At 42.1% G+C, this 25880-nt stretch overlaps 1 protein-coding gene across 2 annotated transcripts in view; it reads right to left on the bottom strand.

Moving 5' to 3' along the window:
• The window catches only part of itga9 (integrin, alpha 9), a 550508-nt gene that overhangs the window by 193592 nt on the left and 331036 nt on the right, over nt 1–25880 (bottom strand). For both annotated transcript variants that reach the window (XM_068032283.1, XM_068032284.1), the window contains one exon: nt 11550–11702. In XM_068032283.1, the coding sequence (XP_067888384.1) occupies nt 11550–11702 (153 nt within the window). The remainder of the gene's footprint in view (nt 1–11549; nt 11703–25880) is intronic.

Below are 25880 nucleotides of genomic sequence, written 5' to 3'. Positions count from 1 at the left end.
GCTGGGTCCTCTACAGCAGTCCAGGCAATAGAAGTGTTGTTTCAGCATGCCAATGGTCTACTCTAACACATTTCATGTGTAAGCAAAGCTTTCCCTGCATGCATGCTATGCACATGTATTGGATTGCGCACCAGAGTCATCCGCCATGTCGTCAGTAGATTGCCCTCATCGTTCAGTATCCACCTTTTGGTTTTCCGTGGAGGCTTAAATGCAGCTGGCATACCAGATTGCTGCAGAATAAAGGCATCATGACTTCTGCCAGGATACCAGGGATTGAACTGCATGATGTTCTGCATATGGGCACACACCAGCTGGACACTGGACACTGAGGAAGTGGCATCCCTGTCAGTTGTTATATGACAGAGTTGACATGTAGAGCCTGTAAAGTGATATCTGTGCAGTCAATGACACCCTACACCATGGGAAGCCTGCAATTCTAATGAAGCTGTGTGCTCACTCCACCTGTCGGTCTCTAGCAAGACAAAATGAAATGTACTCAGCTCTCCTAGATCAGAGACCTCACTTATACAACAACGGATGGCAAACATCTCCAGCTCCAGTTTGGAAGGGGCCAGGGCTGAAACAACACTTTTGCTGCCTGGATCGCTGTAGAGGACCCAGCAGTTCTTCGTAAATGGAGTGCCGAGATTCATGGTGGTATACTGTATGCTGCAAAACTTCGCCATCATGTAGAACAGCCCTTGCCATCAGCTACACGGTGAGCAACTGAGGAGCACTAGGAGGAGGGAGGAGGTAACCAACACAGCCTCTTTCTGCCTCGGCTGTCCGTGAACAACTCAACTGAGTGCAATACCAGTAACCAGCACCCCGATTCCCCAACCAGCAGTCTCACTCAAAGAACAAAGAACAAAGAAAATTACAGCACAGGAACAGGCCCTTCGGCCCTCCAAGCCTACGCCGATCCAAATCTTCTATCTAAACCTGTCGCCTACTTTCTAAGGGTCTGTATCTCTTTACTTCCTGCCCATTCATGTATCTGTCTAGATACATCTTAAAAGACGCTATCGTGCCCGCGTCTACCACCTCCGCTGGCAATGCGTTCCATGCACCCACCACCCTCTGCGTAAAGAACTTTCCACGCATATCCCCCCCTAAACTTTTCCCCTTTCACTTTGAACTCGTGTCCCCTTGTAATTAAATCCCCCACTCTGGGAAAAAGCTTCTTGCTATCCACCCTGTCTATACCTCTCATTTCCTTCCCTCTATCACTCAGCATCACAGAGTTTGCTTGACCACAATGTACAAACCAAGCCCAACAAAATAAACATTCCAAACCATCCTGGTGACTTTCACAGTCAGTGGCAACATGATCCTCGCCCTGCTCTGAGGTTGCAGTTGTGGCTGCAGCAGATGGCAAATTTCAGTGAAGACATTCTTACTGAAGCACAGATGTCTCACACATTTGTTCCTTGCTGAGGTTCAGGAAGGAGAATTGCTCCCTGAACACCCCAAAGCAGATGTAGCCTTCCTGCTGAGAGCCCTTCTCCCCCGCCTCCTTCCTCTTCCAGCAGCTTGTCCTGCTCTGCGTGACCTCTGTTCATTCTTCAACTTATGCTGTACAACATCAGATGGATTGAGCTTTTCTGTCCCAATAATGGAACAAAGGAGAAATTGTGGGAAGGTGGCTCAGCTTGGATCAAGAAATGTTTTGGATTGAAAGGCATTAGGAAACAAGCCCAGGTAAATAACCTTTACATTTTCCCATTAATGTAATGCTGTTCTAAACAGGAGTTCCTTGTTGGAAGCAATAGCACCATTGATTAGTTATCTTTCTTGCATTACAACAGTGACAGTACTTCAAGTACTTCTTTGACTGTAAAATGCTTTGAGATGTCTGACGATCACGAAAGGTGCTATATAAATGCAAGTTTTTTTCCCTCCAGTGTAAGTAATGTTCAGAACTACTCTGAACATTTTTTCCAATAAAAAGCCTTTTATCTGAAGTTGATTCCAAGTTAATAGGAAGAGATTCCTCTTTACCCTGATTGCAGTTGTCATTTATAAAGTGTGACATTTCACTGAAATCATGTAATGGACACAATACTAAACAAAGTTCCACTGTCATGCTAGATTTCCAATGCAAATATCCTAAGGGTGTAAGAGCATCTGGAGAGCACATTGAAGCACTAATTGCCTTCTGAAAAATTTAAAATTCTTTGATTTGTATTTTTAAATAAAAGGACAGCGTTCAATGCTAACAATACTTCAGCTACAGCTGAGAAAATTCGAGAATACTGAGGAAACCAACTAACATCTTGAATTTCCTCGGCTGGGTCAACTATGAATATGTTCTTAAATTGTAGGTGGGCAGCTTTCAGAGTTATTTATGCACTGTTCACTTTCAGAAATTACATCTGTATGTTGTTACAAGCTCTATCCAAGCAACACTGTTCTAACGCAAAGAATTTTTCTTCAAGAGTCTGTCATAGTTGAGCCAGAAGAATTCAAAACAAGAATGTTTAAAGCATTACTATTTCATTTGGCCTGTGTATTAAGTTGTTAATAATTGGGTCAGTACCTCATTGCATTCCAACAGAGAGCAGCCCTCTGACTGTCATAAGGTGTCACTATGTCATGTTGTCACTTAGGCATGAGTGTGAAGTGATGCCAAACTGATGCTGAGAGGATGTTTCTCCTTGTCAGGGAATCTAGACCTCAGGGCCACTGTTTTAAAATAAGGGGTCTCCCTTTTAAGACTGAGATGAGGAGGAATTTCTTCTCTCCAAGGGCCATTAATCTTTGGAATTCTCCTCTCCAGAGAGCAGTGGGTTATTGAATATATTCAAGGCAGAGTTAGACTGATTTTTGATCTACAAAGGAGTCAAGGGTTATAGAGGGCTGACAGGAAAGTAGAGTTAAGGCCACAATCAGATCAGCCATGATCTTATTGAATGGTGGAGCAGGCTCAAGGGGCCGAATGGCGTACGCCTGCTCCTATTTCTGATGTTATTCTGACACTCTTGTGCACTAAAATCAGTTGGTGTCAGCTCCTCTCCAGTACAGTTTCTCAATAGACTCGAGTTACAGTATAATTTAATTTAACTCAAATCAGGTGCAGCACTAATTCAAAAGTACCCATGAGATTGCAGTGCTTTCAGAGATGTTTTAAGACCTTGAATGGATTTTTTTCTGGTGTCAGGAAAATACAAACACTTCCAAACTCAAGTGTTAAAGGCTAGCTGTAGGGAATAGCAGATCTCAACAACAACTAGCAATTATATAGCCTCTTTAACATAGCACAACATCCCAAGGTGCTTTATGTTGGAGCATGCATCTACTTGTGTGTCAGAGATGTGTATGCAGAGCTCCACTGCCACTACATTTGGCTGCCAGTCTGACTTTGGTCAATGCGTATTATAATCTGCACTTTCCAGTAGGCGTCACATTTTTAGTTACAGCCCAAGTCCTTGAATTCTCCTGTGTGTTTTCCTCTACCAATGAGAACCACCTTGCACTCGACTTCTTCCTTCTACTTGGAACATTTATTGGGCATCAATACTTTGATATGATTGCTAAAGATTCAAATGGTGAATAACTATGCTTGATTACTAATTTTTCATTTACCAGCACTAACTTATCTTTTTTCTTTCTTTTTCTTATAGGGTGGATGTTAAGCCATGTATGGGGTGCAGTGAAGATCCACTAGAATGACACAGGAATATATAGTTTTGAAAAAGGTTTTAAAAAATACTGTTTTTCACTTAAACAAAAAAAGTTAAGGGAGGGTCCAGTACATGTTCTGGGAAGTTAATATGAAAGATTGATTATTGCTTGGAGCAGTTCCCACTCCTCTGAAGTGACTTTGCTGGAGGTGTAGCTTGGTGGAAAGCTAAGCTGCGGGGAGGACCTAGATGGGCTGCAAAGAGATATAGACAGGTTAAGTGAGTGAGTGGGCAACAAGATGGCAAATGGAGTATAACGTAGGGAAGTGTGAAGTTGTTTACTTCGGTCATAAAAATAGAAAAGCAGAATATTTTTTAAAAGGTGTGAAATTGGTAGGTATTGATGTTCAAGAGTGTACTCGTACAAGGAACGCACAAAGTTAACATACAGGTGTAGCAGGCTATTGGGAAGGCAAATGGCATGTTGGCCTTTTGGAGTACAGGGATAAAGAAGTCTTACTAAAATTGTACCGGGCTTTGGTGAGACTGCACCTGGAATACTGTGTGCAGTTTTGGTCTCCACATTTAAGAAAGGATATACTTGGACTGGAGGCAGTGCAGCGAAGATTTACTAAATTGATCCCTGGGATGAGGCGGTTGTCCTATGATGAGAGGCTGAGTAAATTCGGCCTATATTCTCTGGAGTTCAGAAGAATGAGAGGCGATCTAATTGAGACATACAAGAATCTGAAAGGGTTTGATAGGGTAGAAGCTGAGGGGGGAATTTAGAACATGGGGACACAGTCTCAGGATAAGGAGCCATTCATTCAGGACTGAGATGAGGAGAAATTACTACACTCAAAGGGTTGTGAATCTTCGGAATTCTCTACCCCAGAGGGTTGTGGATGCTCCATCATTGAATACATTTGAGGCTGGGATAGATAGATTTTTGGTCTCGTATGGAATCAAGGGATATGGGGAGTGGGCAGGAAAGTGGAATTCAAGTCCAAGATCAGCCATGATCGTACTGAATGGCGGAGCAGACTCGATGGGCCATATGGTCAACTTCTGCTCCTATTTCTTGTGTTTACATGCCCTTGCCCATTTAATTTCCATGAACATTTGAATGGTGATTTGCTGTAATCTGTGCCAACAGGGCAAGCAACCATCTATTTCCTTAACCAATCAGACTGAAGCAGTGTTAAACAGCAGAGTCTGAATGAACCAGGAAGTGTATGTTATAATAGTGAATTCAATTTAAAATCAGGTACAGAAGCAAAATAAAGGGGGTGGGGGCGGTAAATAGATTGGATTAATAAAGTGGGAAAAAGACAGAAAGAAAAAGTTTTTAAAAGTTAGCTTTTCTTTAAATCTTCAGCAATGGTTGAAGGAATGAAACTCCAAAGTTGTACGTTAATTGTCAGTGCCAGAGAGGTTGTTTGGAAATAAGTAACACTTGTCACATTATTTAAAAAGGTACTTCAGCTGAAATGGACATGCCCTAAATTTCTGAGGTGAGTTTAGTTCATGTCTACCATGCAAGTACAATGCATTTGAATGTGAGTCAGACAGCAAGGTGCCATTTTTAGGAAGCTAATGGCATTTAACCTTGCATCTGCCTTTGTCTGAAGCTGCTTTGTGATTTGCACATAATTAATGGTGAGCGCCATTAGTGCCATTGTTATTTTGACAGAAAAATCTGGCCCATTGAGTGTAAACCAGTGGGAGTAAATTCTCCTTGAAACATTCTGTAACCCTCAGTTAGTCACTAAGTACCACACCAACACCAATATTTGGGTACAGTCTCCAGCAGTCTGGAAAAATGCAGCTAACAGCTCATGAGGATGGATTTTAACCTGCACAAATATGGACATATAGTCGGCACCAATGACAGTCTTGAGCCCTGAAATTCCACAAGGGTTCTCCCAGTTATGGTGCATCTTCATGGCAGACCACCATAACTCCCAAAGAAAATTTGTAAATGGCTAAAAATAGTTATTTATACCAATATTACCAAGACACCAATTTACACTTGCTAAAATTAAGGTAGGAGACCAAGAAACCCCTATGGATAACTAGAACCTTAAACACTCACCCCTGTTGACTCACTATCTCACATTTGTGATATAGGTAGACCTGTGCAGGATAAAGATATTAAATAACGCGAACCTCCATTTTTAATTTTAGTTGTTTTGACAACCTTTTGGAGCCATACAAGAATCTACAGCCAAGGCAGTTGCCGTGTGTTGAATGAAATCAGCCACGGTCATCTTTAATACAGCTGTAAAGACAGCCCAGCAACACCTGTTCCTCCAAACTTCCCGATGTACTCGGAGGAAGCACCTGGCCTCCACCCAACAGTGCTCTTAAATGGCTAACTGTGAAATCGGTCCATCGGCAGATGTCTATTGTACTTTTATTTAATTATTACTCATGAAAATTTCTACCCGTAACAAACTTTGCAGACATTGATTCCACTAATAAAGTACCCTCTTGCTGAAAAGAATTTTCTAACTACGAAACTCAGATTCAATGAAGATGTTTACAGCACACAAAGAAAATAGGATACCTCAAAAATAAAAATACTGAAGGTTATGAAAAATTATATATCCCCAAGAGACAGAAAAGAAATTGACTCATGCAGAATTCTAAATGATAAGGGAATGACTGCAGAGTTGGAACAGATACTTAACTGTCTTAAAGCTGAATTGGGCCTCTCCTGTAACAGATAAACTGAAGTTCAAATGGGTTACTTGTACATCTCAAGGGACATGATGCAATCTAAATTAAAAGGTTCAAGGTGGAAAAAGCGTGAGACACAAATCTAATTAATCTTAGGGTACTGAAAGAAATGGAAGAGGTCATATGTGATGGCTTAGTCAAATATTTCACTGAGAAGAGCCAGATAATTGCAGAAAGGCGTCCTTGTTTTATAAAAAAGGATCAAAACTTATAACCTGGTAACCATAGAATAGTGAGTTTAACCTGTCTGGTGAGGAAGTTAATGGAAACCATCATTAGGAATGCTATTAATGATCATCTAAAACACTATATGTGACAGGGGACATTCAACGCAACATCATAATGTGTGCGATCTAAAGTCATTAGAATTACATATTGTAGAGACGTAATGGACATTATCTACTTGGATTTCCTAAAACTTTTGATCAAGTTCTGTAAAAAGGATTCTGTGCTAAAATTAAATTCCAATGTATAATGGATCACAAACAGAATCATAGAATGATACAGCACAGGAGGAGGCCATTTGGTTCTTTGAATGAGCACAAGTAGTCCCACGCCCCTGCTCTTTCCCCACAGCCCTCTACTTTTTCTCCTTTCAAGTATTTATCCAAATCTCTTTTGAAAATTACTTTTGGTCTGGCTCCCACCAATCTTTTTAGGCAGTGTGCTCCAGGTTACAACAACTTGCTGTGTGAAAAAAAAACTGATCCCGCTTTTATTTATTTTTTTATAGCCGTAGATCTGTGTCCTCTGGTTACCAACCTTTCTGTCACTGGAAACAGTTTCTCCTTATTTGCTCCAGCAAAACCATTGATGATTTTGAACACCCCTATTAAATCTCCCTACTCCAAGGAGAACAACCAGCTTCTTCAGTCTCTCAACTTAACCAAAGTCCCTCATCCAGGTGAGATTGAAGCAAATTTCTTCCACCCCCTCTTAAGGCCTCAACATTCTTCCTTAAATGTGGTGACCAGAATTAAAATGCTCCAACTGAGTCCTAGCCAATGTTTTATAAAGGTTTAGCAAACGTATTTGTCTTTGTACCCAATGGGCACAAAATTCAATCACCCTGATTTCTGGGCACGGGGGCCATGGTTCGTGACGTGGCCATGCCCATTCAGATCGAGGTAGGTAAGATATAAAATTGGTCTATCCCCCTCACCTGAATAATTTCAGCATAAGAGTCTGGGCCTCCAATGCTGGTCTTCTCTTTGCAATGCTGCTGGCATGGTCTGCACACAGTAGGTGGCGATGGCAACACTGTTTCCTGATCACATGGTACAGGCAGCCTGCTTTTTCATAAATGCAGGCTGCCTCTCAAAGACAAGTTGAAAAAAAAGATTGCCACAGTGGAAAATCCTCAAAAATGAACATCAGGGCATGCAGAAGGATCAAGACTGATGGATGCAGTGCCGGAGGTGTTAGTGTTCCAGGTGGGCTGGAGGAGAGACACCATGATCCCACAGGGGCCAGGAGACCCTCAAAACCACCCTCAGAAAAGAGTGGGAGCAGGTGGCGAGGAGGGTCAATTCTCAGAGTCCGGAACCGAGGATCTGGTAGCAGTGCCACAAGAAGTTTAATGACCTCATCTTCACGATATCTCCTACCAGTTGCTCCACCAACTCACACTGCTCAATGCACTACATCCCCATCACTCACCCAGCAGCATTCCTTGGTACTCAGGACTCGCACCTAACATCCAAATATTCCAACTCAATCTCACACAACTATCAATGCTTCCAGCCTCACACCCACCTTTCAGTGTCTACATATACTATTCAGCTATGGCAGGCAGATCACCTCAACAGACATTCTGCCCTCTCTCTTGTAGGACAAGATGGTTCGCAATAGAAGGCGGCAGGGGGACAAGATTGCCTGCATCTCCTGAGCCCATAACCATTGCTTTCCACCCCCCTCACCCCAACCTTCCCCTTCTGAGTCCCTGCTTTCAGACATCCAACAGCTGCTGCCTACCCAGCCACAGTAGCTCAAGGAGGAAGAGGGAGAGCAACAGCACAGCTCTAATGAAGAGGCCCTACCATTTGATCCGACGCTCACAGCCACAAGCTCAGGTACTGGCACTGCACTTATCTAGGAGGTTACTACAGAGTTGGGATCAGCAAGTGTTGAGTCATCAAGGCACGATTGGGTTGGATCCAGGCAAGAGGTAAAGGATGGTTTGTGTGCCTGCTCTCTGCAGAGCAAAAGCATAGACGAGTTCTTGCTGCAGAGGATTCAGATGAGGACCTCAATGGGGCATGCACACTGAGATGTTGGGTGCATTGGCTGGCCTGTCAGACAGCCTCCTGTCATTGTTGAGGAGCATGGAGGAGTCCGCCTCCAAGTTGGCAGAGGGCATGGCATGCAGCTTGCCTTTTCCGCAGTCTCTGCTCCATTTCTCTTTGGTAATGCAGACCCAGCAGCACTATCATTGCTTCCCCCATACCTATTGCAGCCTTTGTGTGTACAGGTCATTTACTCCTCTATTCTCCCAATAAGAATGTGGCAACACTCTCTGGCAAATACACCAATACACCTCCAAAAACACACCTGAGTACTTACAGACCCTTCCCAGTGAAGAACTTCAATAAATTTTACTAACCTGTAATCAGGGTGCATGGACCTTTAAATAACGATAATGGAGGGCCACTTTGCTACCTTATGTTTCTTCATTTTAAGAGTCGACAATGCAGGCATTGCCAGGAGCTGGGTTGTTCAATTTTGGTATCCTGGAATCATATCAGCCAGTTGGATTGTGTGGCGTCAGGATCGCACCGTTTTCACGTGTTTGGGGGCACGCCAAGAAAGCAGCTGTGTGCGGCCATATCAATGATGAATGCCGCACTGGTTGCGCAGATGACAGACAGCAGCACTGCCTGCCCTCAAAGAATAGAGGTAAGTCTGCATATCACCATACCACTGAAGTTCTCACCCATTGCCTATATTAATAAAGCCAAGGAACCCATATGATATTTTTCAAACTGCCTTCCAACCTATCCTACTACCTTTAAAGGTCTGTGCAGATACACCCAAGTCACTCTGTTCCTCCTCCCCCTTTAAAACTGTAGCATTCAATTTATATTGCCTCTCATCATTCTTCCGACTAAAATGTATCGCTTCACACTTCTCTGTATTAAGTTTCACCGGTCATGTGTCTATCCATTTCACTGGTTCATCTGTGACCCCTGAAGTCTGTTATCATCATCATCATTGTTTACTACATTTCTAAAATGTCATGTTATCGAAACTTTGAAATTATGCCCTGAATACCCAAGTCCAGATCATTAATATATATAAAAAAGAGCAGTGTTCCTAATACCGACCCCTGAAGAGAACCATTTTATGTTTCTCTCCATTTTGAAAAATAACTGTTCACCACTACACTGTCTTAGGCAATTTTGACACTGTCCCTTTAATCCCACGGGCTTCAATTGTGCAATATAGTCTATTATGTGGTACTTTTTCAAACGCCTTTTGAAAGTTCATATCCGCTACATCAACCGCACTACCCTCATCAACCCTTTCCATTATTTTATCAAAGAACTTGATCAAGTTAGTGAAACACAACTTATCTTTAACAAATGCATGTGGGCTTTCATTCATTAGCCAATAATTTTGCAAATGACAATTAAATTTTTCTGGACTACTGTCTCTAAAAGTTTCTGCATCATTGATGTTAGGCTGACTGGCCTGTAGTTGTCAGGTTGGTTAAATGTCTTTAAGCAAAAATTGATTTTAAATGAGGGTACTTCCCAATGGGATCCTATCATTAATAGGATGCCCCATGGTTTGGTGCTCACTCTGCTTATGTTCATTACATTTAGTGACTATCTGGTGTAGGGAATGTGTAGTACAGTAATTCACGCAAAATACTAAATTGCACAGTAGATTCATACCCTGAGAAGAAGGGAATAGATAGCAACTGGATTTGGATAGCTTGGTACCTCAAGAGGACATTTTGGCTCAGAGATGGTATAGAGAACAGCACCAGACATGATCTCCAGCCTGCGAGCGCTGAGCTATGGAGACAGACTTCATGCCTTGGGTTTGGCTATGCTGGAAAAAGGCAGACTTGAAGGGGAACAGATTCAGGGCTTCAAAAGGTATTAAAGGCATCTATAACACACAAGTGGATAGTCTGAGGTGAGGGAGCCACGCAGAACTAGGGAATCACTCATTTAAACTGCAAAAGTAAAAAGTGAGTTTGGATGTGTTGGTCTTATTTTTCTTAGAGGATCTGGGTTGTCCAGAGGCTTATCTGATCACCCATGAGAAATGGGAGAGCCATTTTTGATAGATTCCTGAATTGTCTTCATGTTTTTATGTTTTCTTGCCTCCTCCAAGAGGTAAAGTGGGTGGGGGCAAGGGTAGGTATATTGGGATGAATCTAGCAAAAAGTGGGTGCAAGTGTGTACAAGTCTGAATGCCTTTTCCCATCCGAAATACACAGCATAATACAGATTTTGTACTCTGGCGAATGGCAAGTCAAACCAGCAAACATTATAATATAAACATTTGCAAATATTTGTAACATACAAAGTTTTCTAATGTAATAATGGGTGAGAAAATCACATGAGCATTTTGAAGTAAAATAATACACTTCCACTCAGATCAAAAGATAATTACTCAACAAGATTCTGCACTTCACAATTACAAATGATGCATCTATCACTGCCGAAATAAGACAATTTGGATAATGGGCTTTAGATTATTTTCAGTATAATAATACTGGCGCATTTTTCAATCAATTACACAGCAATTTCAACTTGATAGCACGTTAAAGGATTACTTCGTGACTAGTTATTAAAATGAGATCTTCATTAACCCTTTGATCTCTCAGAGACTTTGCCAGGTTTCTATTCTTACAAAACATCTGCTGAAATAATAGCTGTGAATTATTGTCAGAATGTCACTCTGTCAGAAAGTGAAGCTTCACATAAAGAACCATCAAATTCCAGGATCTGTGGAATGAAGTAAAACACTGAGCTTATGATGCTTGGTTTGTGCATGGAAGAGCTATCACTGCCCTCAAGGGGTTCAAGTGAATGGATTTACCTGTTGCTGACTATGGTATCAGTCTGCTTAGAACTTGCACTTCATTTTGAAAAATTATAATAACAAGTGTACATAAAGAACAGGAAATGTGGCATTTGTTGTACTTCAATATTCTGATCTAAGTTTCACCTGGTTTTGCTGAGCCAGCTTATGTCCCTTCCTCCAGCGCAGAATTGGCTTTAAAGCTGGAAGCTCCTTCTCAGATTTGCCACCAATTACGTGTTTGCCCAAGTCGTATGTCACTTCAAAGACAATTGGTGTTATCACGTCCTTCACTTCCCTCTGTGGAAAGAAGTAAATGTTGTGTTCAGAAACTTCACAGCAATGCATAACAGGAATAAAAACAGAAAATGCTGGAAATACTCAGCAGGTCTGGCAGGATGTGTGGACAGAGAAACAGAGTTAACGTTTCAGGTCAATAACATGAACGCTGTTTCTCTCACCACAAATGCTGCGAGAACTGCTGAGTATTTCCAGCATTTTCTGATTTTATTTCAGATTTCCAGCATCTGCAGTATTGTACTTTGAAAGGCAAAACAGAAAAGTCTTAAAAAAAGATCTGAGAAAATTGGGAAATACTTGCAGATCAACAACCTTCTTATTGTTCAACAAAACAACACTTACCAGAAACTATTGGGACCTACAGCTAACACAAGGCAGAAATTAAAGGAAGTCTTTGGGAATAAAAGCTGGCTCTTTTTGTTTTCAATGCTGTAAAATGACTTTGCCCTCTTCCAGGATGATTCATGCATTTTGCATTAATATTTTTCAGCTGGATGGCCTTTAACAATACAATTGCTTTGATTACACCAGCTGATGATAGCCACAGCTTTAATGGATTGAAACTGCTGAAAGGACCTCTATACAACTGACGCCAAGTATACAAACATCCAGCCCTCCATGTACTGATGCGCCTTACTCTGTATCTAAATGTGATGCTTAGTCACCAGCAAGATGCCACAAGGGAAGGTTAATAAACAGCAACAGAGGGAGAGTTCAGAGAAGCACAAAGCCCAAGTAGCAGCAAGAAATGTCAGAACCAAAGGTTTTGTCCCTTTACTTCAGTACTTCATCATAGACTTCCTTCTCTCCTCCTCACCGCATGCACAAACCCCTTCAAAGGCAGCAGAGTTTTCCACAACTGCTGCCTTTTCTGCCACAACAGAAAACTTGACAACAGCAGACTGAGATGGCCAACCAAGACTGAACAGATTTGACTATCAGCCAGCCGTATGGTCACTTCGCAAACAATTCATCTACAACTTAGGCATCCGGCCTCTGAACTGCAACGCTACTGTGAAATGAATCCAAAAGATCAGACATCAGCAGTGTTTTCTTGGTTCGCAGTGAAAGGAGCAATGCCAATATCTCTTTCTCACTCTCTCTCTTTGGCCTCCTTGTCTCGAGAGACAATGGGTAAGCACCTAGAGGTGGTCAGTGGTTTGTGAAACAGCGCCTAGAGTGGCTATAAAGGCCAATTCTAGAGTGACAGACTCTTCCACAGGCGCTGCAGATAAAATTGGTTGTCGGGGCTGTTATACAGTTGGCTCTCTCCTTGTGCTTCTGTCTTTTTTCCTGCCAACTGCTAAGTCTCTTCGACTCGCCACTCTTCAGCCCCGTCTTTATGGCTGTCCGTCAGCTCTGGCGATCACTGGCAACTGACTCCCACGACTAGTGATCAATGTCACAGGATTTCATGTCGCGTTTGCAGATGTCTTTAAAGTGGAGACATGGACGGCCGGTGGGTCTGATACCAGTGACGAGCTCGCTGTACAACGTGTCGTTGGGGATCCTGCCATCTTCCATGTGGCTCACATGGCCAAGCCATCTCAAGCGCTGCTGGCTCAGTAGGGTGTATATGCTGGGGATGTTGGCCAACTCGAGGACTTCTGTGTTGGAGATACGGTCCTGCCACCTGATGCCAAGGATTCTCCGGAGGCAGCAAAGACGGAATGAATTGAGACTTCGCTCTTGGCTGACATACATTGTCCAGGTCTTACTGCTGTAGAGCAAGGTACTGAGGACACAGGCTTGATACACTCGGACTTTTGTGTTCCGTGTCAGTGCGCCATTTTCCCACACTCTCTTGGCCAGTCTGGACATAGCAGCGCACGCCCTTCCCATGCGCTTGTTGATTTCTGCATCGAAAGACAGGTTGCTGGTGATAGTTGAGCCTAGGTAGGTGAACTCTTGAACCACTTCCAGAGCGTGGTCGCCAATATTGATGGACGGAGCATTTCTGATGTCCTGTCCCATGATGTTCATTTTCTTGATTAGGCCAAATTCGTTGCAGGCAACCACAATCCTGTCAATGAGTCTCTGCAGACACTCTTCAGTGTGAGATGTTAATGCAGTATCGTCAGCAAAGAGGAGTTCACTGATGAGGACCTTCCGTACTTTGGTCTTCGCTCTAAGAGGGGCAAGGTTGAACAACCTGCCAACTGATCTTGTGTGGAGGAAAATTCCTTCTTCTGAAGACTTGAACGCATGTGAGAGCAGCAGGGAGAAGAACATCCCAAACAGTGTAGGTGCGAGAACACAGCCCTGTTTCTCACCACACAGGATAGGAAAGGGGTCTGATGAGGCACTGCTATGCTGAATCCACCATTGACATGCTGTTCTCCCATTGCCAGCTACAGGAGAAATGCCGTGAACAACAGATGCCCTTCTACGTTGCTTTCATACATCGCACAAAAGCCTTTGACCTCGTCAGCAGACGTGGTCTCTTCAGACTACGAGCAAAGATCGGATGTCCACCAAAGATACTAAGTATCATCACCTCATTCCATGACAATGCCAATATGAACAGGGTGAAAGGCTCATAACTTGAGCACAATTCACAGTTGCAGGGCCGTTAGACAAATGCATACATAAATGCTGTGTAGGATATGTTACAGATTTATTTTAAGTTCATTTAACATCTCACTGTATTCCTAGTTCATGTGAAGATAAAATGTAAAGTGACAAGGCTGAATGATGCATCCTTATTTATCAACAGTTACAGATGTAAACATTTGGTACTAATGTTGGTTTAGAATTTTCCTATTCCTTCACCTGGATGTAAAAATCACCTAGGACACAACACATGGCAAAACATCCGGTGGGGAAAGCCAAACTCTCGCCTGCTTTTCCTCTGAATCCAGGTGATCCATTAGAACCAGGTGCAGGAGCAGGTAAATCTGATGTATCTTTCTTTGCATTATCAGTGTATTGCAGAATAGAGCCCACCTATCTACATATAGTCAGTATTAGGTATTCCTGACCCATACCCATCTTAGTCATAGTTACGTACATCATGTCATGCTGGGCCCCCACCTGCCAAGAATGAGGCATATTAATTTCACCATGTAGACATTAAATTTCAAATTGTTGCTGTGAAGAAGAGTAGAGGCCTGCTACCCGACCCGAACCTGACGGGACCCGAACCCGACGGGGCCCGACCACATGTTTCGGGTTCGGGCCGGATCGGGTCCATCTTCAGGGTCTGGCTTTCGGGCTCGGCTCGGGTCGGGTCCATCCAGAGACACAGGGTAAGTGCTCTGCTGGTAATTATTGAAATTAAAAAACTTACCTGAGCTGGGAGTCCGGGACAAAACTGAGTCTATGCAGTGAGCAAATGACGTCACTATGACATCATCACGCATGTGCTGCAGCTTCTTGCAGGTTCGGTGTCAGGAAGGTAAGTAAACGGATGGTCGGGTGGGGCTCGGGTCCAGTTGAGTCGGGGCGGGATCGGGTCGGGTCAGGCCCGGGGCTAAATCGGAGGAACTCGGGCCAGGTCGGGCTCGGGTCCACTGTGGTTTGGTCGGGTTTGGGTCGGGTTCCTTTTTCCCAACCTGAGCAGGCTTCTAAAGAAGAGAAGGCCTATTACAAGAGCTGCCAGACTTGGATCGAAAATATTTGCATACGAACAGACGGTGCTTGTGTAGACAAAGGACCATTCCCTGATACATTCAACCCACAATGGATGTTGATCACCAGAAAGTGAGGGGGTGGGGAAGTGCATTCCAGGGCTACTGGGGTGATGCAATCCACAGGGACCAGGGCTGGTTGGACCAGCTGGTCACATGACTAACTGGCTGTTCCAGGGTCTTCTGAACTAGCCACAGAGAGTTTGAACTGGAGAAAGACTGTTTGCTCCTGGACTGAGAAGATCTCTCCTGTCTGCTCCCATCTCTTTCTCACAAGCCTCTGAATCCACTGAAGACACATGAACCCCAAGAGAGAAAAGTCTCCTACAGCGAACAAGGTATAAGAAGAATACTGGGCCCCAATGAAAAGCAAGATCTACCTATAATCAAGGATTCTACAGTGAGCTCAAAGAACCGTAACAAAAACTCTTCAGATATTGCCTCAAACTTTTCCACTTTATTTTTCTTCTGCTCTTTTCTGTCTCTATTTGCATGTGTGTATCGCATATGTGAGCCAGTGTGGGCGAGTCATGTATCCGCAGGTGTCAATCGAATTAGCATTTACTTTCAAGTTTAATAAATTTCAACTTTCCTTCTGTAAACCTAAGAAAACCTGTTTGTGCTGGTTTCTTTGCCTTACAATTGGAAAGCAGTGAACAAGGATCCACCAAGGGGGAGCTAAAACATGGTGTTTTAAAAATTAAACCCTGTTACAGTAAGACCAGGTGAACGCTGAGAGGGAACTCTTGACACATTTCTCACCTGGTCATAACAATCTGAACAGAAAAACCATGCAATGAAGAAAGAATACAGTCTATTAAGTTTTTCCTTTATAGAAATCTATTATAGGGTGCCATATCATTGGTTCTATCTCATTTAGCTGATTGCTGAGGAACATGACTAAACACTTCTAACATGAAGTTGTGTAAAATTGCTCCCAATCCATTAAAAGCAAAGCTGAAGGATGTCAAACTCATATTACAGCTTACATTTTACACCAGTCATGTCCAACAGGGTACTCAGAGCCTGTGTTCCATGCAGCAATTGGTAACTGAGTTGTGAATAAACAACACCACCCTTTTGGTGAGTTTCATTTGTTCTAAATTCTCCAAATTCAGAGTAGAGTTTCCATCAACATAGAGTTGCATACTCAAAATTCTAGTGGGGATTTAACATGGCCATCAACCTATTTATTTTCTTCTTCCCTGAGAGCAAGTTAAAATCTGCCCCATTTCAGCAGCACCTCACCTCACTCCTCCCACCACCATCTAAAATGGCCTTGTTCCTCCTCTTGGTTTACAGTTGGATTTCCATTTAACCTCAGGTTGTCTGGTGCACTTCAGAGTAAAGGACTGCCTTTAATCAGGAACATACATCATGTTCAACCTGGCATGCCCCATGATATCGTGGTTTTGCTCCTCCAGTACACTGTTGGAAGCATCTCTTGTTAATTCTGGTGCAGGGAGCAAAACTTTCTTTGCAAGATATAGTTATAATAGCAAAATAAATCACATGGAAAAGCACACTAAAAAGCTTTTACTAATGGGACCATGGCAATGTTGTTTTATACAGTGTTGTACCAGGGATGCTCTGATAAAAAGATATTTTGGATTTATATAGTGCCATTTATGAGCACCCAAGTCATGTCAAAGTGCTTTACAGCAATGAAGCTCTTTTGAAGTATAGCCATTGTTGTGAAGTAGGAAACGCTCAATGTCCTCACTTCTAATAACAATTATGTGGTAAGTCTGTCACCTGTGTTCTATAATATTTACATTGTTTTTGAATTTAACAGTATTATACCCATGTTATACTTCATAAATGAAATATGGTATTTATCAAATATGAAGCCCAACTTAATAACTAAGACACAAAGACAGTTCTTAATTCTTGGTTCTGCATGTCTCAGAAGCTGTTTGTAGTCTAATAAAGACCATTTATAAGTTGTGCTGCCACCTATGTAAAACTGTACTGCTGCAGAATTGCAGCTAAACCAACATTTGTGACACTTAGACTGGAACTAAAGGAGATGCTTCATATCCAATAGAAGTCTCATACAATCTTGGGATAATAAATAACCTTATTGTTTAATATGATGGGAAAACGGTGTTAAACTGTACTAAGTGACAAAGTTAAAACTACTTTGCCCTTGGATCCTTACACATCTCATTTCATTATCCTTACATCTTTCATCTCTATCACCACATTCCAGTATTTCCATATCCCTGTATCTCAGCTCTAGAACCTGTTTATCAGTTTAATTATCTTTGAAACTCAATAATATAAACAGGCTGTATTCTAAATCACTGTGCAAACGTAGTGTTTTATCAGATTGCAGTTTCACTGGAGTCCCTCCCTAGAGCTTCATGATCAGATAGATACCTTTAATAGCTCCTGTCACCTTTACTCATTCAATGGGTAGTTCTGCATAATTATTTTAAATTAAATTATATCAAAAGTTATTAGCTCACTAGATCTGACACTAATTAAATTAGGAGAGGAAAGTTCAAAATCCCAAGTCAATGCCTAATTAAATGCAGCTTTCCATGTCAGACTGATTTATCTTAAAAGTGTGGACTGTACTCAGTAATCATACTGTTTAACAGAATAATAAAACATTGTGTTTAGTTGCGTTAACAACCAGGAGACATCAAGTTTAACTGTGAATCTCTCATCTATAAATCCGAATATCCTGCATCCCTATTTTTCTGTATCCCAATCTTTTGCTGTCTCCATAACCCTACATGTCTGCATTCCATTGTTGTTAATCTCATTCTGGCTAAAATGAAGGCTTCTGTAGGTAAAGCTCATCTAATACCTATGTTATGATGGTAACTATATAATTGAGCTGTTGCTCTTTCAGCTTTCTTAGCTTGGAATAGCCAGATATAGCATAACATTTACAAGCTAAACCAGGTGACACTGATTTAAGATGAATGGCAAAAGAATCAAAGGCGGCATAAGGAAAAACGTTTTTACATAGCAAGTGGTTTGGATCTGGAATGCACTGTCTGAGAATGTGGTGGAGGAAGATTCAATCATAACTTTCAAAAGAGAATTGGATAATTTATCTGAACAGAAAAACATTGCAGGACTACGGGGGAAAGGTGAGGGAGTGGGACTAGGTGAGTTGCTCTTGCAAAGAGCGGGCACAGACACGATGGGCTGAATGGCCTCCTTGTGTGCTGTAACAATTCTTTGATTCTATAAGCTAGCACTCACAGTGTAGAGCCTCGCAGAAGGTCCAATTGGACAAGTTAGTATGTAGGATAGCAACCCCAATTTTACAGTCATTAGAAATAAAAGCCAGAAGTTCGTGAGAGCTGCAAATCGAGTACACTGATCTAACCGCCCACTTGTCCCATCAGCACTTCTATCAAGGAAGTCTCGTGTAAGCACATTGACATATATACATCTACCCCATAGTTACAATATCTGCAAGCCATGGCTCAGTTAGTAGCATGCTTGACTCTAAGTCAAAACATTGTGGACTCAAGTCTCACTCTGGGATTTGAGCACAAAAATCAAGGCTGACTGCCCAGGGCAGTACTTAGGGGGTGCTTAGCTTTTCTTTTTCCTTTAAAGAAGAGCAGGTGAACTTCCCTGGTGTCCTGGCCAATATTTATCCTTCAATCAATGTCACAAAAACAAGTTATCACTTTGTTGTTTGTGGAAGCTTGCTTGGCGCAAATTGGCTGTCACATTTCCTACATTCTAACAATGACCAACTTCAAAAGCACTTCATTGGCTGTAAAACAATTTGGGACATCCTGTGATCATGAAAGGTGCCATATAAATGCATGTTTTTTTTACTATACATGCTGGAATTAGCACAGTCAGAAAGTAATACACACAATATCAATCACATTATTATGTGACTCAACCAGGTCACTTGCTCTGTGAAGATCTATAATGGCTGCTGGTCACTATTACTGCCAGGCAGGCACCTAGTGTACCAGCATTTGCTGTGAAAGATGCTGCCTTCCTAAAGTTTAATGACAAAAAGTTCTTCCAGCATCCATAATGCGCAACAACCATTTTGTTTGTCTGTTATAAACTGTCACTTTTGTTTCGATGCAGTGAAAGAAACACAGCCTGCAAGATATGGTAGAAATAAATACATTTTCTTTTGTGTTTTAGTGTGTTTGGGGTATGTGTTTAATACACTTTCCCTTCATGTGGTGTGGCCTTCGGCACATTAGCCATTGATGTGCTTTACTACCATGTGGTTCTCTGTGGAAGAAACAGCAGAGATGGGTGACTGCACAGCCAGTTGGTGAGCTGAATGGAATACAGAAAGCCTGCTACCTGTACTGAAGATTAATCCTGATACTCTTGTATGAGTGGTAAGGGCCTCTCATTATATGCTGTGATGCAATTGAAGATATTTCCTATACTCTTCACACTATTGGAGAACAGTAAAATTGTAGGAGCTTTACTCTGAGAGTGCTTGATGCTGGCACTGGATGCCTGAAACAGGAAGTGTCCCATTTCCCAGCATTAATATCGGTCAGCTTGATGTCTATAAAAAGAGCATTTAATTTCCTTTCCAATATAAACCTTATAAGTAAAATCCTCTCATACACTCTTATAATTGAATTATATACACCAAGTAATTGGCACAGTGGCATGATGCAGCAGCTATTGCTAATGTATACTTAGCATGCAGAAAATCAACATTAGGGATATGCCCTTCTTTACAAACTATTTGTCGCTAATGAGAAACATCAGTAACATCAAAAGTAGACTGCCCCAAGCCTGTAAAGAGAAAAATACTCTGGAAACCTCTTGTTTCCTTACTAAGTTGATTATATGTTCCCAGGTTATTGTTCTTAATGATCATCTGACTTCCTGAGCCAACTTTTTGTTGTATTCGTTCTCTCAATAAGAGTCCAAATCACCTCTGCGTCATTGAGTAATTAACTTCAACTATATTTAGCACAACAGCCATTCTTTGTTTCTCCAACACACTTGTCTGCAGGATAACATTGGTAAACCTCACTAAATAATGTTCCAAATTCCACAAGGGTAAATATGAGCCCCGTTGGTGGCGTCCAGGCCAGGCAAATTGCCTGAATGACCAAAGAGGTAAAGTTTCACAGATTGGCCCCCGAGCTCAGGAGACTGATAGGACCATTGCTGGGTCAGGGAGCTTAGACACCTCCTTTACCATAGGTGGCTGCTGAATTACCCAGCAGACATGGACATGCAGGTACCAGAATTGCACCCAGAGTGATGCTTATACCCACCCAACTCATGATAATGAGGTGCCCTCCCACTGACTCCACAAACTCCACGGGGTCAGCACCCTGTTGGATCAATACCCTGTTGGGGCATGGAGTCCCAATTCTATTCCACAGAGTGTGCTACAAAATGTATTCCACTTAACAACCCTAGTAATATGCCCAGACTTTCTACATTTTATAGCTTACAAGGAATAAATTACATCTCTGCCTGAATTTTTATAGGTCATGTGAAAAGACAGTGAACTATAGCTGCAGCAGTTACTGTCACAATGTCCTATCATCTGCAAAGTTAAAATCCCATTTGAATTTGTAAGTGCATTAAAGCCAGGTGGTATTGATTATGTCTGAATTATGATAAACATTTAACTGTTTTGCAAGGTAATTTTATGATTGGATTAGAAGCTCTGTAAACTAAAGATATAAATAGTCAATTGGCAGCCTGATAACACAGACTATTTCATTGTTTAGTCAACAATGAATGCTTAACACAAGCAAAAGAAAACACTCGCCAAAAAACTATTCTTTACTTATGGTATCTAGATCCAAGTCACTTAGCTAGTTCTGTCTCTGGCTATATTTGGTACACTGAGGGAATATTTTTGGGTCGTGTCAGAATTTGAAGCTGTTTGGATCAGCTCTGCACAGTGAAGGGGGGATTGATTTGGTGAGTTAGAATTTCAGGACTGGATCACAATGGTGCTTGGATCGGGATTGCATTTATCTATAACTGATTGCATTTCCAAGCATGCTTACAGCGACAATGGCCAGCAAAAGCAGATGTGATAGTTGCCTTTTATGCAAAATTGAATCAGCTTTATTCAGAGTGCTTGATGCTAATATTGGGTTCCATTCTCCAGCACTAACATCTCCCAAGTTGATGAAAAAAGAGCACTTAACTCCTTTTCCAGCAAAGCAATCTTAAACCCTATAATAAAATGTTCTTGTACATTCTTATTATTTAATTATATAAGTAATTGGCACAGTGGTGTGATACACAGCGAGCTATTGCTAATGAATCTTTTATGTTTAGCAGATTTCAACTCAGGGAGTAAGTGTGGTGTACAGGGGTTGGAGAGGGGAACCTCCATGATGTGAGGCCAGGGCCATTTAACTCCCAGGCCTTATTACTATTTTTTTTATTATTATTACTTTTTTTTTATTACTATTACTTATTACTTATTACAAGGATACTTGAGCTCAGTGGGAATCACTATCTGGGCAGGAGCAGGATTTCAGATGGCCAGAGTCCATGGGAATAGTCCCTGGCATGATAAATGGTGACAGGAAGTGGGGAAAGTCGGGAGGGGAGGGTGGCAGGGAGATATGGTGTTATCCAGAGGCATTCTCCACGAGGGGAGAAGGGAAGACCTGGGTAGAGGAGGCCCAATTTCCTTGCGGGAGCTGGAGGAGCACGCCTTCTCCTCCAAACCTAAAATAAAGCCTTCGAATAATTCAAAATTCCTGAACCTGCCTGTCTCAAGGTTTACTTGCTGGTCCTCCACTGTGGGAAAATTGTGCAATCCTGAATAAGAATCACATCTCTGGTCAAATGACATGATCACAAGGACTACAGCATTCAAAAGAGAAAGCCCACCATCACCTTCTCGGGGCAGTTAGAGATAGGAAATGCTAGCATTGCTCACATCACCACAGAACATAATCACAGACCTGTGCTGAGTTGGTTGACAGGGTGGTTATGGGTGCCCTCAACCATTTCTGGTGTCCCCAACGTAGGAAGGATTAAAGAAAATAATCCAAAATTCCTAAGACTGTCCCATGGTTCATCTGCTACGAATGTATGCCTGGACATCAGTGGAGGATGCAACAGGGTCTGGTTGTGTAACACCCATAGTTAAATAGTTGCCTACAGTTCACTAATTGCCACTCAGATGGGAAGAATGACCAAGATGACAAGGTACTGGAGGGCTGGCAGCACTGCAGTCAGGAAAGGGTGGGAGAAAATGGGGAGGAGGGATTTTCCACAAATCAAAATTGTTGTAAATGCCCCTTAAAGGTGCCAGTTGATTTCTGTGGTAGTTACTTCATATAAAATAATTTCAACATTACACAGAGGGTAAATTGTTTAAACGTGAGTTCCCAGGACAGAGCTTCATCCACTGGAAGCATACCTCAGGAGATCATGGAGAAAACACCTGCAATCTACTGATAAGTACACCCAAAGGGCAACACTCCACAATGGGAGTGTGCATTTTGAATATTTATCTTCACCTTAATACTTAGTGAGAAGGGTTGTGTAAACCCACTTACAATTATGGTAAAAAATCAATCATAACGGGTTTAACTGATCCCAACCTATTGTTCTGAAACCTTAATAGCTGACTTTAAGAGGACATTGTTGTCATTTAAAGCAAAGGTGTTTGCAATTTTTTTTCTCTGACTGCCAAACGTATGTCAAAATGCACAAAATATCAAGCCAGTCAGCATTGGTCTGCAAAAATATCACTGCATTCTTACAGGTATAATTAACCCAGGAACCAACCACCAACTCCCACAACCATTCTCTTCACTGGTAACAAAATCAGTGGTCCTTTAAATTAACCCTTCATCTGCCCGACCAACTATCCTGCGTTCAACATGAGACCCATGAGATCAATTGTCATCTTCTGCATCCTAGTGATAGCAATAGTGATGGCAATAGTAATAGCAATCATGATAACTATAGCGATAATGATAATGATGGTGATGAGGATAGCAATAGTAATGACGGTGGTGATAGTGAAAGTGACAGCAATAGTGATAGCTTTGTTAAATTATACCCTATACTTTTAATAGTATTTGCAGAAGAGGCCCTTCGGCCATCGAGTCTGCACCGATGCATTAAAACACCTGACCTGTCTACCTAAACCCATTTGCCAGCACTAGGCCCATGAATGCTGCAATATCACGGAATTCATAGCATAGCCATCCTTTCTCTTATTCTATGTAATGTATTTGTCCATAGATCTCTGAAGGCAGAAGGGCAGGTTAATAGGGTGGTGAAAAAGGCATATGGGATACTTGCCTTTATCAATCGAGGCATAGATTACAAAAGCAGGGAGGTCATGTTGGAGTTGTACAGAACTTTGGTAAGGCCACAGCTGGAGTACTGTGTGCAATTCTGGTCGCCACATTATAGGAAGGATGTGATTGTATTGGAGAGGGTGCAGAGGCAAATCACCAGGATGTTGCCTGGGATGGAACATTTAAGCTATGAAGAGAGGTTGGATAGGCTTGGGTTGTTTTCACTGGAGCAGAGAAGACTGAGGGGTGACCTGATCGAGGTGTACAAGATTATGAGGGGCATGGACAGGGTGGATAGGGAGCAGCTGTTTACCCTTAATTGAAGGGTCAGTTATGAGGGGTCACAAGTTTAAGGTGAGGGACAGGAGATTTAAGGGGGATTTGAGGAAGAACTTTTTTACCCAGAGGGTTGTGACGGTCTGGAATGCCCTGCCTGGGAGGGTGGTAGAGGCAGGTTGCCTCACATCCTTTAAAAAGTACCTGGATGAGCACTTGGCACGTCATAACATTCAAGGCTATGGGCCAAGTGCTGGCAAATGGGTTTAGGTAGACAGGTCAGGTGTTTTAATGCATCGGTGCAGACTCGATGGGCCGAAGGGCCTCTTCTGCAATGTATTATTCTGTGATTCTGTATTAGCATAATATGGTAATGATGTGATGACATAATGACAGGACAACATCATGATGTCAATAAACACTTCCTTGAACTGGCCATGCTTGGTGTCCGTTTTTTCTGCTAGTGCCACCTTATATCTCAGAAAATGGCGATGAGGATGAGATAGAAGTCCATCAATATAGGCAGCTAGCAACAGCAGGAACTACAGTGAACAAGTTCAGCCAGCTTTTGATACCCTGCCTGCTTGGATGGCAGAGATTTTGGCTGGTTTGTGCGAAGCCTTAGCCTCAAGCTGTCTCCTCAGTTGATAGGCTTCCGCAGGGACCTAATGTGCATCAGATTCAAAGAATTCATTTGACTAAGAGAATATTTTCAACCATCACCTAGACTGATTTTAGGTACACCACCGTTACGGACAGCCGCAGTAAAGGTTTTTCAGAGCTAATAATATTTTTGAACTCAAAGGTGATAGTGAAAAGGTCAAGACTCAGAATAAGGCAATTCTTGAGAGCAAAACTCAATTTTGCTAATGGAAATTGGCCCGGAAGAGTATGGCACACTAACAAACCTTCTTTCTCCCAATAAGGCATAAGATGTAAATTTTTCACACAAAGAATAGTGGGTATCTGGAATGAGCTGCCTGAGGAGGTGGTGGAGGCAGGAACAGTAGCGACATTTAAGAGGCATCTGGACAGGTACTAGAATGAGCAAGGCATAGAGGGATATGGAATTAATGCAGGCAGGTGGGATTAGTATAGATAGGCATTATGCTTGGCATGGACGCGGTGGGCTGAAGGGCCTGTTTCTATGATGTACGATTCTATGACTCTATGTGCCATTCAAAACAATCGTCACCAAGTTGGAATAACAATTCAACCCTAAGACACTAGAGATAGCAGAAAGCTACAAATTGGAAACCAGAAATCAGAAAAGTAGTGAAACAGTTGGTGAGTACATTATGGCACTGAAGAATTTATCACTATATTACAACTTTGGCACATTCTTAGACTGTGCATTACTAGACAGATTTGTGTGTGAATAGGTGGATGAAAGAATCCAATTGGAGTTACTGAACACATAAAATCTTACATTTGAGCTGGCACATAGGATTGCTCTTTCTACAGAGATGGCATCAAGGAATGCTTGGGAATTTCAGCCTGTGCCAGTGACTAGTACAGCTTCTGTCCACAGCCAAAAGGCTTTTGCAAAGCCTAAAGTGGAGAGACCTAGTCAGAAGAGTGATAGTGATAGTGGTTTAGTGTCTTGTTATGAAGGTAACAACAGGGCAGTACAGAAATGCCAAATGCTTTAATTGCCAAAAGAACGGTCATATTGCAACTGCTGGGTGAAGGCCAAAGCAGGAAAGGGAACTCATTCCAGTGGTAATGGAAAACAACATCACAAGGGTGGAGTTCACAATCTTGAAGTGAATCCAGACTGCCTAAGTGGAGCGGAGTTAGGACTGTACAGCATTTATGCCACTAGCAATCACTCAAATGACAGAGACTTTTGTACAAAGGTGTTGGTAAATCACCTGTACATCAACATGCACATTGATACAGTTACAGATTGTTCCATAATAAGTAGAGATATGGATGAGAGCAAATTCAGTGATGTACCTCTAACTGACAGCACAGTTCAGTTGAAAACCTGCTCTGGTGAGGTG

The sequence above is a fragment of the Heterodontus francisci genome, chromosome 5 (genome assembly GCF_036365525.1).
Source record: "Heterodontus francisci isolate sHetFra1 chromosome 5, sHetFra1.hap1, whole genome shotgun sequence".
Classification (NCBI taxonomy): domain Eukaryota; kingdom Metazoa; phylum Chordata; class Chondrichthyes; order Heterodontiformes; family Heterodontidae; genus Heterodontus; species Heterodontus francisci.
This window is presented reverse-complemented; position numbering and strand designations above follow the sequence as displayed.